The 12,633-nt window shown below is 40.6% G+C and overlaps 1 protein-coding gene and 1 non-coding gene across 7 annotated transcripts; one reads left to right on the top strand and one right to left on the bottom strand.

The window, feature by feature from the left end:
- Window positions 1–27: 27 nt before the first annotated feature.
- On the top strand, window positions 28–100 carry TRNAF-GAA (transfer RNA phenylalanine (anticodon GAA)). Its single transcript has one exon. It is a non-coding gene; the product is annotated as a tRNA-Phe (tRNA).
- Window positions 101–543: 443 nt separating this feature from the next.
- Window positions 544–11,738, bottom strand: PWWP3A (PWWP domain containing 3A, DNA repair factor). 6 transcript variants are annotated; one of them, XM_067312622.1, is made up of 16 exons: window positions 11,674–11,738; window positions 11,266–11,308; window positions 10,655–10,750; window positions 10,155–10,246; window positions 9,737–9,807; window positions 8,327–9,346; window positions 7,374–7,496; window positions 6,966–7,036; window positions 6,354–6,430; window positions 5,773–5,833; window positions 5,174–5,249; window positions 4,992–5,042; window positions 4,132–4,562; window positions 3,190–3,278; window positions 2,851–2,935; window positions 544–698 (listed from the first exon to the last, which is right to left on the bottom strand). In XM_067312622.1, the coding sequence occupies exons 3-15, from the start codon at window positions 10,709–10,711 to the stop codon at window positions 2,857–2,859; spliced, it is 2,298 nt and encodes a 765-aa protein (XP_067168723.1). In that variant the 5' UTR covers window positions 10,712–10,750; window positions 11,266–11,308; window positions 11,674–11,738; the 3' UTR covers window positions 544–698; window positions 2,851–2,856. The 6 variants fall into 6 exon arrangements, with proteins under 6 accessions (XP_067168723.1, XP_067168725.1, XP_067168721.1 ...); XM_067312624.1 differs by lacking the exon at window positions 2,851–2,935; XM_067312620.1 differs by lacking the exon at window positions 544–698 and having other exon boundaries at window positions 2,248–2,935.
- Between the last annotated feature and the right edge of the window lie 895 nt (window positions 11,739–12,633).

Genomic DNA, 12,633 nt, shown 5'->3' with positions numbered 1-12,633 from the left:
AAAGGGGGAGGAACCCCAACACAAGCGGCCGAAATAGCTCAGTTGGGAGAGCGTTAGACTGAAGATCTAAAGGTCCCTGGTTCGATCCCGGGTTTCGGCAGAAACTTATTTTCCCCCCCCGGCCGCAGCAGGAGGGAATCAATCAAGGCTCTCGGTGACGCTGGGAGCATTTACAAACTTCATTTATTCCCGTTGGTCTTTGCCCAGGAAACCGTCACTTCTCTCTTTCAAACTGGTGCAGCCACAAGCACACGGCACACGCTTCTGCAAACTCTTACCCCATTCGACTAAAATGAAAGAAAGCTTTATACAGGAGTAAAATGTGCTTTTGGATGCTCTTGCAGAGAGCACTATTGCCCCTAGAAATAGCTGGGAGCTGCAGCTAGCAAACCCCACCCCGGCCCTGGGAAAGAGCAATAAAACACACTGCTTTAGTCTGCTGTGGTAGAGAGAGGCAGCAAGAAGTCGTGCTTCTGTTAACTCCCCGCCGCCAAGGCTCAAGGGCTTCAGGTTTAGATAAATGCATCACACACTCCTCCCATCTTGCTCCAGATTGTTTTAATATGCTAGAAACAAACACAGGCAGGCTGATTAACACTGTTACAGGTACGCAGTTCAGTTAAGGGAATCTACATCTATCAAAACGAAACAACCTTAATCAGTAGCTTGTCCTTGACACGGATGATGCATTTGAATACCTGTTTTAAATAAAGCACAACAGAAAACAGTGAGTCTGCTTTCTCCTTAATTTCTCACTAAATCTTCAATTTTACTACCTGTAAATCGTCACTCTTCATTTAATAACATGAAACTGTGATACTGTTTAAAAACATGATGCTAGGGTTCTATCTGACATAGAAACTAAACCCAGCCTTCGGGCAATACAAAAATTCAGGTGCAAGACACTCTTTCTTTGTGCAGTTAAGGCCACAGATCAAAACCAGTATTTGAAATACATACATACATTTCAGGAAAAGTAACACTAAACCTTGGAGAGTTCCCATCTTTCATGTGCCAGTTTAAACTGATTTAAGAAATCAGTTCTGTACAGCACCACAGCAGTAAAAATTGTACATTGCAACACTGAATTTGGTCTTGAGATACTAATATTACTGTAAGTAATTTTTAAACATGCTGATTCAAAAGTTGAATGGGCTTTTAAAGATGTAAACATTTTAAAGTGCTTCAACATAGTGTATATTCTTAGTCACTCCCTGGTGAAATAGTACAATTTGATTCAACAGACCAGTTCTCATTTTAAAAATAAGAACTAAGATACTAAGAGGAGAAAGGTATGAAAAGCAAATATTTGGATAAAGAAGGCAGCAGAATTTGGAGGTTAACTCCTGTGCAATAGCTTGGAAAAATAAGATCTTAACACTATTAGAAGTTTTTTTTTTATAGTGCCATAAATATTATGGTAATTGTGAAAAGTGTACAGATAATTAGGTTTTAAAGGAGAGGGAACCTTTAGGGGCAGGAAACTTTATACACTTTGAAATCTCCATCTTTAAGTGTCACTCATGTCTCCACAGTTAATTCTATAAGTGTGTAATCAAAAGCGTTATATTACAACAGGAGATGCATCACCCCTCATCACAAAAACTAGTGAAAACTAAAAAAAAAAAAAAAGAGATTTACTATATTCTTATCATTTAGGTACTCATGAATGTCACTGTTCCATGTGAATAAGGATTCCAAGTGAGTACTGAGACTCAATACACACTACAGTGTAATTAAGATTAAATGATATTCAATTAGTATTATACCCAAGATAACACAGAATCAATATACCATTTTATATTTAAGTTTCTCACTTAATTTCTCACTAAATCTTCAGTTTTACTACTTGTAAATCAAATCACGTTCCTGTTGGACAAGTAAACAGATCAGATTTTGACTGTAGTATATGCAAATATCAATCATTGGCTCTTTTCCATTAAGTAATTATTAATTGTGCTGCAGGTTTGCCAGAAGTAATTATCTGCAATATACCACACTTCTAGCAAAAGCCTGGGGAGGGAACAATGCATGGTTAAATCAGACAAAAAAAAAAAAGGTAGAATAAGTCAAAAGAGTTCCTAAAATCATGATATCAGTGTTTTTAAAACGGCATTCAAAATGGTTTAACTTTTAAGTGGAAATATGAAGCTTTTTGTTTGTTTTAAGTAGGCATTGGATTCCTTCTCCACCAAATTTCACAGTTGTCCTACCAAAACAAAAACAAAACACGAAAGCCTCTGTGACTTGGGTTTCATCACTAGGTACCAGTTTTATTTCCCATTTTTAAACACAGGTAGAGTAAGAATAGTCAACCCTTTGGAAAGGTTCTTAGATAGTATATTCAGTAGCAGTACAGTTACCAAGCAATACGTGGCTACATAATTTACCAGTACATGTTTTTCTGAGGACAGTCGACCTTCGTTTGTCAGAGATATTTGGCCACAATAATTAATGCAAAAAACTTAATACAAGAGTTACATCAAGCAGCTTTGCAAAACCTTTGCTGTTCTCCTGTGGACTCCATTCCAAGCACACTGAGTGGATGAAGATAACTGGCTGGCAGTACACTTGTAATAGTGTTACTACATATTTATACATTGTCTTTTACAGGAAGTTCAGCATGGCAAGACTGAGGAAAGTAATACGTAGCTCCATTACGCAGAACTTAGAGCAAGGACTGAAGATACAATTGTATCTTAAGGTAATACAGCATTATAATGATTTGTTACATCTTTTGAAGACTATTTACATACTGATTAAAAAAAGTAAAAATTACACATTTTATACAGGTGACCACTTCTCCATTATATACATTCAGTGCCACTATAGACTTGGGAAAGTTCCTACCACTATTTATTTGCTGTCTTCAGATGCTAGTTCAGTCTTCCACCTCTTTCTTTCTAGAATTTCTTCATCAAATATTTCTCTCTCCCTGAAAAAGAGATACGTTGAAGTTCTGCAGTAAAAATAACCCTACTGTGTTAAGAAGAGTGTAGTGTTAGTATAACTCAGCAAGAATCTTCCCATGTTTAATCATTTCATTATTTAGACAAAGAGAATGTTGGTCTTGCAGAGAAAGGGAGGATACTGACCCCTAAGTGCACCTCTTTCTCTCATACTTGTACTTTTCTTTATGAACAGTAAGCTGGTACGTAAAAATTCAGAGAAAACACTAAAAAAAGATACCTTTTGCTCACAGATGGTCCTTTTATGTATTTCTCTTCTGCCTTCTTGTAATCTATGTCATCCACAGCAGAAATCGCATAAATGATGGCCTATAAAAGGACTTTTAGTTAATTGATACTAGTGAAACAAAGACTAAATTACAACTACAATTATTTGAAATGGTCTCAGCAGGTGAGCACATTTTTGGAGTGAGATTCTTCATCCACTTAGAAAACCTGGAGGAAACTGCTCACTGTGCATTTAAAGCTCTCCAACACAAAGTACAAACTTTTCTTTTAACATATTCAGGAGAACATTTTTACAACCAGATTAATATTCTTAATAATTCTGTTTCTCCAAAAAATAAGTGTTCACCTAGGTCCTAACAAAGACAATAAAAGTCTGCAAAAGTATAACTAAAAGAAAAAACAACCCACAAACCCCACAGACATAACTTGACAAAGAAAAGAACTATACAAAGTTTCAGAAATAACAATCAAAATATACTAAAAAGCAATCATTCTCTCTTTAAAACATCATACTACCTAAAGCTTCTCCATTCTGTGCTAATGGCTTAAAATCAACGTTTAGAATTACACTGGTGCATATACAATTTATCTCACTTATAAATTTACTATTTTATTAAAACTAACATATGCAGCACCACCAGGAAGCCTGTAGCTACTAAAATTGGGGCTTCCCCCACCTCCTTCAACATATTTATTCTCTGATTACCAACACATGCACATAGTTTAAAAACCTCCAGCCCCAATATTTTAATACTCTTTGCTCAAGATGTTTATAGAGATTAAGCACAGTGTCAGACCCTTGAGCTTAATAGTCCATGCCTCAAATTGGTGGGTAGGCCGCAATATACCTGTCCTGCTCAAACGTCACTCAATACCTGGAGAACACGGGAAGTCAGTAAATGAGAATCACAAAACACTAATGTTATTTACTTACTTCAGGCAAAAGGACATCTGAAATAAACTTTATTCCATCTCCATTTATTCGATGCAGATTTCTGGTGCCTCTTTCATGATACACTTGCCTCAAGTAGTTTACTACGAGGTCTAATTGTTCTTCATCCTCTAAATAAGTTTCAACGCAGGTCACGTACTGACTTGAATTCAGGAATTCTTTCAGCCACCGGGATTGTTTTCTGCTTTTCAAAATAGCCAAAAGATGCTCTTCTGCCCCCTTGGTCTTCACTATAAACTCCACTATCTTTTCATTAGCTTTATCTCTAGCAGCCCTTGTTCTGTCAGGAAGGAGTTTCTTGGAGGGCTTGCTAGGCGAAGTTTCTGATGAAGATTCTTCAAGCTCTTCCTCTGCTACATTTGTAAAGGTCATTTGGACTAAGCCTTGAATACCTTCCTTTCTAACTGGATAGCCTGAAAGAAAAGCCACAATCATACATATTTACATACATGTAAAATAAGGGGCCTTCTTGATAGGGGGAGAGGTTTTTTTTCCTCCCTCCACTATAGAGGAGAAAAAAATTTTCATTTTGCTTAAGAAGCAATAGGGAGTTGAAATTGTGAAAGGAGCTCTGAAATGAACTCACTAGTGACCAATAGTGACCAATTACTTGATTTAATCCAGCATCTCATCTTTAACAATCAATATTTACCTAACTTTTTTCCATGTGTTTTTTTGTTGTGGAATGAAAGTTCTATAGTATAATAATGACATGTAGTAATTTGAACAGTATCCACTCACTGGGTCTAATGTGTAACTCAACACACATTCATCAACATTAGAGCTCAGTTTATCTACTGAAAGGAGAACACAAAAGATAACCTCACCACGAATTCACTTACTGATATCATCAGCAAAATATTCCAAGAAGGATCCCGTAAAAGAATGACAACCTAAAAAGCCCAAAACAGGGTTATTTATCAGTTTAACTAAGTCCTTGAAACAAAGTTGACAGCCTTAATGTTACCATCTTTTTTTCTGATCTATATCAGAATGGATGATGTTGCCTGACCCATGTGCTTACCTACTCTGATCCGATAGTCAGAAATCAATCGAATACACCACTCAATTTCTCGGCAGTAAGCTTCTTTGGCTCGGTCCTACAATACAAAAGTCATTTGCATTAAAATAAAGTAACCTACTGAAGTTTTTAGTTCTAGGACACTAACTAGTTAACAAAAATGTTTAATAATAATGAATCAAAGTTTATGTGCAAGTCTTCTGCATTTTCTTGAAATTCAGCCTCTGTAACCACATTGTCATGCAGTGCGAGGGGGGCTCTGGTCTATGTAGACCACCCACAAATGAAAACATAGCAAGAGTTCTGCGCAGCAGGCTACTTTCCAAATATGCATGCAGCTTTAGCCTCACTTTGAGGAGGACAAAAAGGTGTCACATGGATCCCATTCTCACCTTATTCTTCATTTTGCAGAGAACAAATTACAGTACATTTAACTACTTTGTTCAATAGGAGAGCATCTCTCTTCACAAAACTGGAAACAGACGTGTTAACTACAATACGCTCCTCTGGTGGTGAAAGTTGTATATTATATAAACATTTCCCTCCCCCCTGCCTCCAACGTTTGTATACACTTGTATGTGTATCATACTGGCAGTACTTACTATTAAGTCCTGCTTTTCTTCACAATCAAAGTGCTTTAGATTCCTAAGAGATACTGAAAAACTTGATGGAACAAAGAAATACAGTTAGTGAATAAACACAGACATACAACTTAACTGCCTTCATTTCCTGCAATTCTACATCTCCCTGAAAATTAGGTTTCACAAGCAATTCAACAGTGGAGTTTCTAGTAGTTTTAGTTTTCATGACAAGCTAAAACTTAGGAATTTATATGGAATGAGAAACACCTGGTTTTAAAACAAAACTAAAGGCAGGTCCACATTTCCTGAAATACTGTTTTCAGGAAGTTTGGCCACCACACACAGAAAAGTATCCAGATCCCCAGCCCTTTTGTTATTCCTCACATAGGCTGGCATTCAGGCTAAATGATATCACTTATCTCAATTAGCAGCATGATAAAGCAAGTGGCCCATACCTGCAAGTCCTAGCTTTAACTGCTTCCCTGCTTTGAGACGAACATTAGTTTTAACTCATATTGCAATCGCGCCATACTAGGAAGACAGTATAGAAGACTGCCCAATAGAAACCCAAGATTCAGAACCTAACCAAAACCCACATTTACCCTTTTGTCTTGTCATTCGTATTCCCTTCTATTAACAGCACATTTGCCTTTTTGTGTTTCCGCTTCACTTTCTTTACCTGTTGAAGGGATAAAGTCTCATTAGCATTCTAGAAGCTTAACAGCTTTATAAAGCAGGAACGTTGTTTTCATTAATACTATATAATGCACCCTGTACATAAGTTATACAAAGATGAAAAATTAACTTTGAACTGACATGTATTGCAAACTATAGCAACACCCCGATAGAGTGTCCTCATTAATCCATATGGACCTGTCCTTTTTTAGTTAGTAACCGGATATAACTGCTCTAATGATAAAGGATTTATCAAGCCAAAGATTGCTCCTGTAAGGAGCAATCCTCCACTTCAATATGTGAATCAACTACATTTATTTTTAATGTGCTTTTGTCACGTGCAAATTTACTTCTCTTATCTTTGGTTTTGCTTCAGTTTCTGCTTAGGAAACAAGTATGTTAGAAATTAGGAAAAGCTCTATTGGAAGTTGTTGAACATTTCCAACTCCATATGAGTCAAAAAAGACACTCAGGTACTTAGTAAGCTGTTCCTTATCAGACCTCTTACATTTTCTGAGAAGGCAGAGAGTTGTTCTTACCACTGCTGGCCAATATGGATATCTTCGCAATTTGCACCAGACCAAAATCCCTTCTTCAATTGACTGTGGCTCTATAACAAAACAAAACGGTGGTATTTTTTTTTTTTAAATGAAGAGAAAAACAAACACACACACAAGACAGTTAACTTCCCCTGACTTGTCAGCCTCCCTTCACACAAGAAGTATTCCACAGATTTCACTCTAACACATTTCAAGTACAGCAAACCCACCCTGCCTCGCCCCACCCCCAATGATTTGTTTCAAGTTTGGATTCACTTTCTAGAAAGTGTTAGGTTTCATTAATGGAAGTTACCAGGGCTTACCAACAAATTAGAAGCATATGTTCTCTAAAAGCACACACACAGATCTTGGGTGATTAGGTCTCAGACAGGTACACTCATGCCTTACCTTGATGCGATAGAATACTAGGAAGTTCTTCATCTTCCTCCTCCTCCTCATCTACCAGAGCCGAGAGGAGAGAGAGATTCTCTGAGGAACTTATCTTTGAAGATGTATCAGAAGATTCCAATCCTGCCAACAGCAGCAAACATCAGTCACGATAAGCAAAGGTATAAACGATTAAAAGAATCAGCTTCAGACTACCTGAGATATATAAATATGAAAGTTAACCCATTAAAGTGTGAATTACTGTAACACAAGGCTGTTAGACGATACAGACCCTCAAGATTCTTTGCCTAGGTAAAGGCTAATATTTTGAATTCAGTTGTGCTACTACAGATTCTGCTTCCTAGAAGATCAGAAGGTAGACAGTCCCTGAGATTATGATGGGAAGTAGCAAATTCATGGAAACAGCTAGAAATGAAACAAGACACCTACAAATAAATTCATCATATAATACTATTAAGCCAAAGCAGGAGAAGCTCCCCAGCTTAAGCCATGACTGAGATCATACTTATGTATCAATAAAAAAAGGAAAGGAGCAAGAACAGGCTTGCTTCAGGGCTCTGTAACAGTCTGATCCTTTATATAACATCACTTCATCTTAATACTGTCCTGCACACTAACTAGAGAGCAGTAAAGACAAATTCCATGTGAAATTAGTAAGTCATCCAGTGACAGACATAAAACACTGATAAGTATGATTTTTCAGTGCAAAACACTAAACAGCTCCAGATGACCTAAATATGACTTTAGTCTTTTAGCCCCTATTAAAGCAATCACATTTTTTGTTTCCTTAAAACTTAAATAAAGAAAAGAAGAATAAAATATTTTAGCATAAAATTAGCAACTTAAGAACCTCATCGACAACAATAACCCCTGCAATATTTCAGGAAGATAAAAAACAGTGCTCGGGAATCAAAAAGACATGAAGTTTTTTCTTCCCCAAGAGGTATGCTCACCTTCATCTTCCTCAAAGTCAGGCAGCTGAAAGTCCTTTACTTTATTCCTAAGCATGTGTGAAGTATTCTTGTTTTCCTCCTCTTTAAGCTTAGACAGGAAACTATCAGAGATATTTCCATGGTTCGAAGGCCCAGGTGAAGATTCAAGGCAATTTCTGCATTTCCTTTTCCTGCATGAAGACAGAGTTGCATTGGTCTCCTGTTTTCTGTGTTTTAAATCCACCGGCTTTTTTCTTTCATCTAGTTTCTTTGCTAAATTTTCACTCTCATTACTGATGCTGCTCTCCAAGTCATCCAAGGCACATTCACAAGAAGAATCCAGTATTGGCCTTCTAGGTTGACCTTTGGTGTTTGCCCTTCTTCTGACAGATACTACTGTGTCAGACTTGCAGGAAATAGACACAGGATTACTTTCTTCAGTAAGAGGATGCACTTGATCTTCCGGGAAATCATTAATACATGATATGGGTGATCCTGCACCTCTTGGTCTTTTTCTTCCTTGCTTACTTTTCTCCTCCTTTGGCTTAAGTGAGGATTTATTTTTTGTCTGGGACTTTACCAGCAGTCTGGGCTTGACTTTTTTCTGCCTTGTTAGTGATTTTGATTCTGTCATTTTGCAATTTTTACTTTCTGAGTTTGATGCATTACACAAGTCCCTAATCCTACATTCTGAAGGTTTTGTTCTATCTTCACGTGCTTTAGCGCCCTCTTCCAAAATGAAAGAATGTTTCAACTTTTGTTTTTTTGTATCAGTTTTCAGGTTGGGGTTATTTTTTTGTTCTCCTTTCTTCTTGGGAGTCTCAAACTCCTCTTTAGTTAGGAGCGATCGACAAGTAGTTAAGGGGGTAGATGAGAGAGATCTTACATTGTTCTTCTGGGATAACTGAGTACTTGGTTCCTCTTCTGAGGGTGTTACTTCTCTGGGTGAGTCATTTTGATTCAAAATATCTAGGGCAATTTTAAGAGAACGGCGATATTTCAGTTCTTCTACAGCCTCGCTAGAATTCTTCCCCTGATCTGCTGGAAAGGAATAAACAATAACCCTTCTTTGTATACAAGGCATAACAAATCATATTTATAGTATATTTTTTGTCATAAGACAGAACTTAATATTTAAAGCATCAACAATTTTTAAGGTTTAATATATAGAAAGACAAAAAGTACAAGCTTCTAATGCATTTTTCTCTTATTTTGATGCAAGGACTCGTAACTTTCTTCACCGTTCCTTCCAATGCACAAAGAGAAAGAGTACAAGTAGCTTTGATAATGTTTACTCTTTCCAAAATTGATGGATGGAATGGAAAAGCAAAAACCCAAGAAATACACAAGTGAGGTATACGAATGTTATCCATCAGGTCCTTTGTGTACGTTTTACACAAAAACAAAGCAAACATTTTGACACAGCCTCACCTAAGTTAGAGGCGATGTTTTGTATACATTCTTCCTTCAGTGGTTCAGTATCTGCACAGTTGACACTAGCCCTGAAAATACAATAATGCTGATTAACATTTTAATGCCATGACAGTTTCTTTAAAAGCATAGTATTGCTTTCTTCTGGCAATAAAACTACTTCTTCTCCAAAACCAATATATATATTTTTAAAAAACAATCCAAGATGAGTAATGTCTGAGCTAACAGAATATCGTTTATGGATGTCCCACTAGACAAAATATGTTCAGTTCTAAAAAGGCAGTGGGTTTTGGGTTAGCCATCTAATCATTTTGTTAGTCAGCAATCTCATTTCACACATATCTTCAGACTCAGGGGTTACAGTATCTTTTTTTATATCTAACAACACAAGCATGAGACAATGACAATGATACTTAACTGTTCTTCCAAGCCAAGTATTTCGACTTTAAAAGATATCTCCTTTGCATTAGTAACAGATGGTTTTCCAGGAACTCCAGTCTTGGACAAAATCTACATTAAAGAGGAGACATGCATTTAAAATCCTTGATCAAGTCTGTTAGATTACAGGATAGATCTGACTTAAGGTTTTTAATATAAACAGCATATAATGGATTAACACTCCATAACATCTGTTTTCATTATTAGCAACTCTACAGGTTAACCCTTGTTTAGAAATACATATATATTTACTTAGAGCAGTTGCTTTCAAAAAATTAATGTCTATCATTTGGGTAACTCATTTAAGCTGTTAACACCAACTGTGCAGCTTTAAGGAGATCAGCATCTTTGTTTCAGTTTACATACAAAATCATCAATAGATTAGCTTCTTCTCACAAGCATAACTTTTCTGTTCTTATTCTGTTTCATCCTTTTCTAAGTTACCTCCGCAAAACCTTTCTTCATTTGTACATCTATTACCTTTGCTGGCCATAAACGCTTCTTCCACTTGCAAAGAACATATTCTTGATCTGTCATGACTGTGTTTCATGTAGAAAAGGAAAGTCCCAGCACGCTCTGAAGAGAAAGACAAAAGACTGAAGTCACCCCAAACTTGCCAAAAGTTTTCTTTTTAAAGTAATTCAGGACTGAAATGGGATATATATGATTATATGTATTGTTTTACTTTTGAACTAGCTGGTCTTTACCAGCATGTACCATGAATATTACCATGCACGTACATTCTCCAGAAATAAATTCTGGTAGAGCAGCCTTCTATACCCATCCAACCCAAGAAGGTCTTACTGAACTATCAAGTATAGATAACACAGCCACAAATGAATAAACCATACTGTGGAAGTCCCACACACTCTGCAGGAGGGCAAAGCACGTTTCTTTTGTCCATTGAGGTAACAGGAAAAAGAAATTCACTATTATCAAATTCTGACAACTGAAGCCAGTTGTCGTAACCTACAGTTCACACCATGCCGTGCAAACTTTGTTATTACACTCTGAGCACCTCCACCACACCTTTCTCACAAGTTTCTTAACGAGATTCGGCCTTTCAGAAGCAAAGACCTTCCTGTACTTACAGGGCCGGAGACCGCGGTTTCCCCGGCGCCCCGTCTGGCGGTCCTGCCAACGAAAGACGGCAAAAAGCAAGCGTTATCACCGCGTTTCAGGCGCAAAACTCCCCGGGGGAGGGGCCGGGGCACGAGGCCTGCCTGAGGCCTCCCCGCTGCTCACGGCGGCCCGCGCCCCCCCCATCCCGGTGGCGGGGCTCGGGCGGCCATTTCCCCTCCCCTCCCGGCCCCGTGGGGGGGGGGGGGTCGCTCCCGCCCAGCCCCGGTGTGAGGGGCCTCCCCACCGCGGTACGGCGGGGCGGAGGGTCCCGGCCGCCCCCGTTCCCCCCCCTACCACCACCCCGGTGCGGGGGCCGCGCCGCCCCTCCCCCATCACCTCACGGCCCGGGGGGAGGGGCGGCCCCGCCCCTTGTTTACCGAGCGCGAGCGCGAGGCGGACGCCGCCGCCCCGCCGCCTCCCTCCATATCACTCCCGCCGGCCCCGCCCTCCGCCTGCGCCTGCGCCTGCGCCTGCGCCGCCCGCCCCCCAGCGACGGCGCAGCCAATCAGCGGCCCCCGCCCCAGCACCGCACGCCGCCGGCCACCCCCGCCCTTCCCGAGCCAGAACACACCTCCGCCGAGCGAGCCAATCGGAGCGCCCGCTCCGCGCAGCGCCCCGCCCTCTCCTCCCATTGGAGGCGGCGGGCACGCCCCGCCCCCCGCCCCCGCGCGGAGGCTTCCTCCTCACTGCTCTTCCCCGGGGGAGGGGTCAGCGCTGGCGTCACGCTCCTCGGGCGGGGGGGGGAGGAGGATCAGCGTGGCGTCACTTCCTGAGGCGGTGACGTCATGGCGCGGCGTGCCGGCAGCGCGCAGCAAGGCCGCCCCGTGATGTCACGCGGGGGCGTGATGCAAGCGTGACGTGGGCAGCGCCTGGGCCGCGCTGCTCCCCTGGGCGGTCGCGCCAGGCTCTTCCGATGCACCCAAACCAAGGGTTTCTCCTTTATTTCTCCTTTTTCAGGCGGAATCGCCCTGCAGGCCCCAGCGTCCTGCTGCGTCGGAGACCCCGCTCGAAGGCCCTGACGCTCGGTGTTGACACGAGGGGACCGAAGGCAAAGCGGGCCGGAGGCCTCCCTCAGCCCTGCTGCACAACAGAAACCCCTGGATGGAGCGTTTGGTTGCCCAGACCCTGAAAACGCCGTGGGAATATAGGGTCGAATTTCAGAGGAAAACGGCCTTCGGCAAGCTGTTGTTCGGCCCCGTCGATTTTCAGCCCTTCTCCTCCGACACCAACAGGAAAAACGAAGAATACGCGTTACGACGTTCGACGTTTTATTAGCTGTACTTCTTTATAAACACCGCTCATCCGGCGGCCGTGCCCGAAGCGCTGACTCCTGCAGC

Source organism: Apteryx mantelli, chromosome 30 (genome assembly GCF_036417845.1).
Source record: "Apteryx mantelli isolate bAptMan1 chromosome 30, bAptMan1.hap1, whole genome shotgun sequence".
Taxonomy (NCBI): domain Eukaryota; kingdom Metazoa; phylum Chordata; class Aves; order Apterygiformes; family Apterygidae; genus Apteryx; species Apteryx mantelli.
This window is presented reverse-complemented; position numbering and strand designations above follow the sequence as displayed.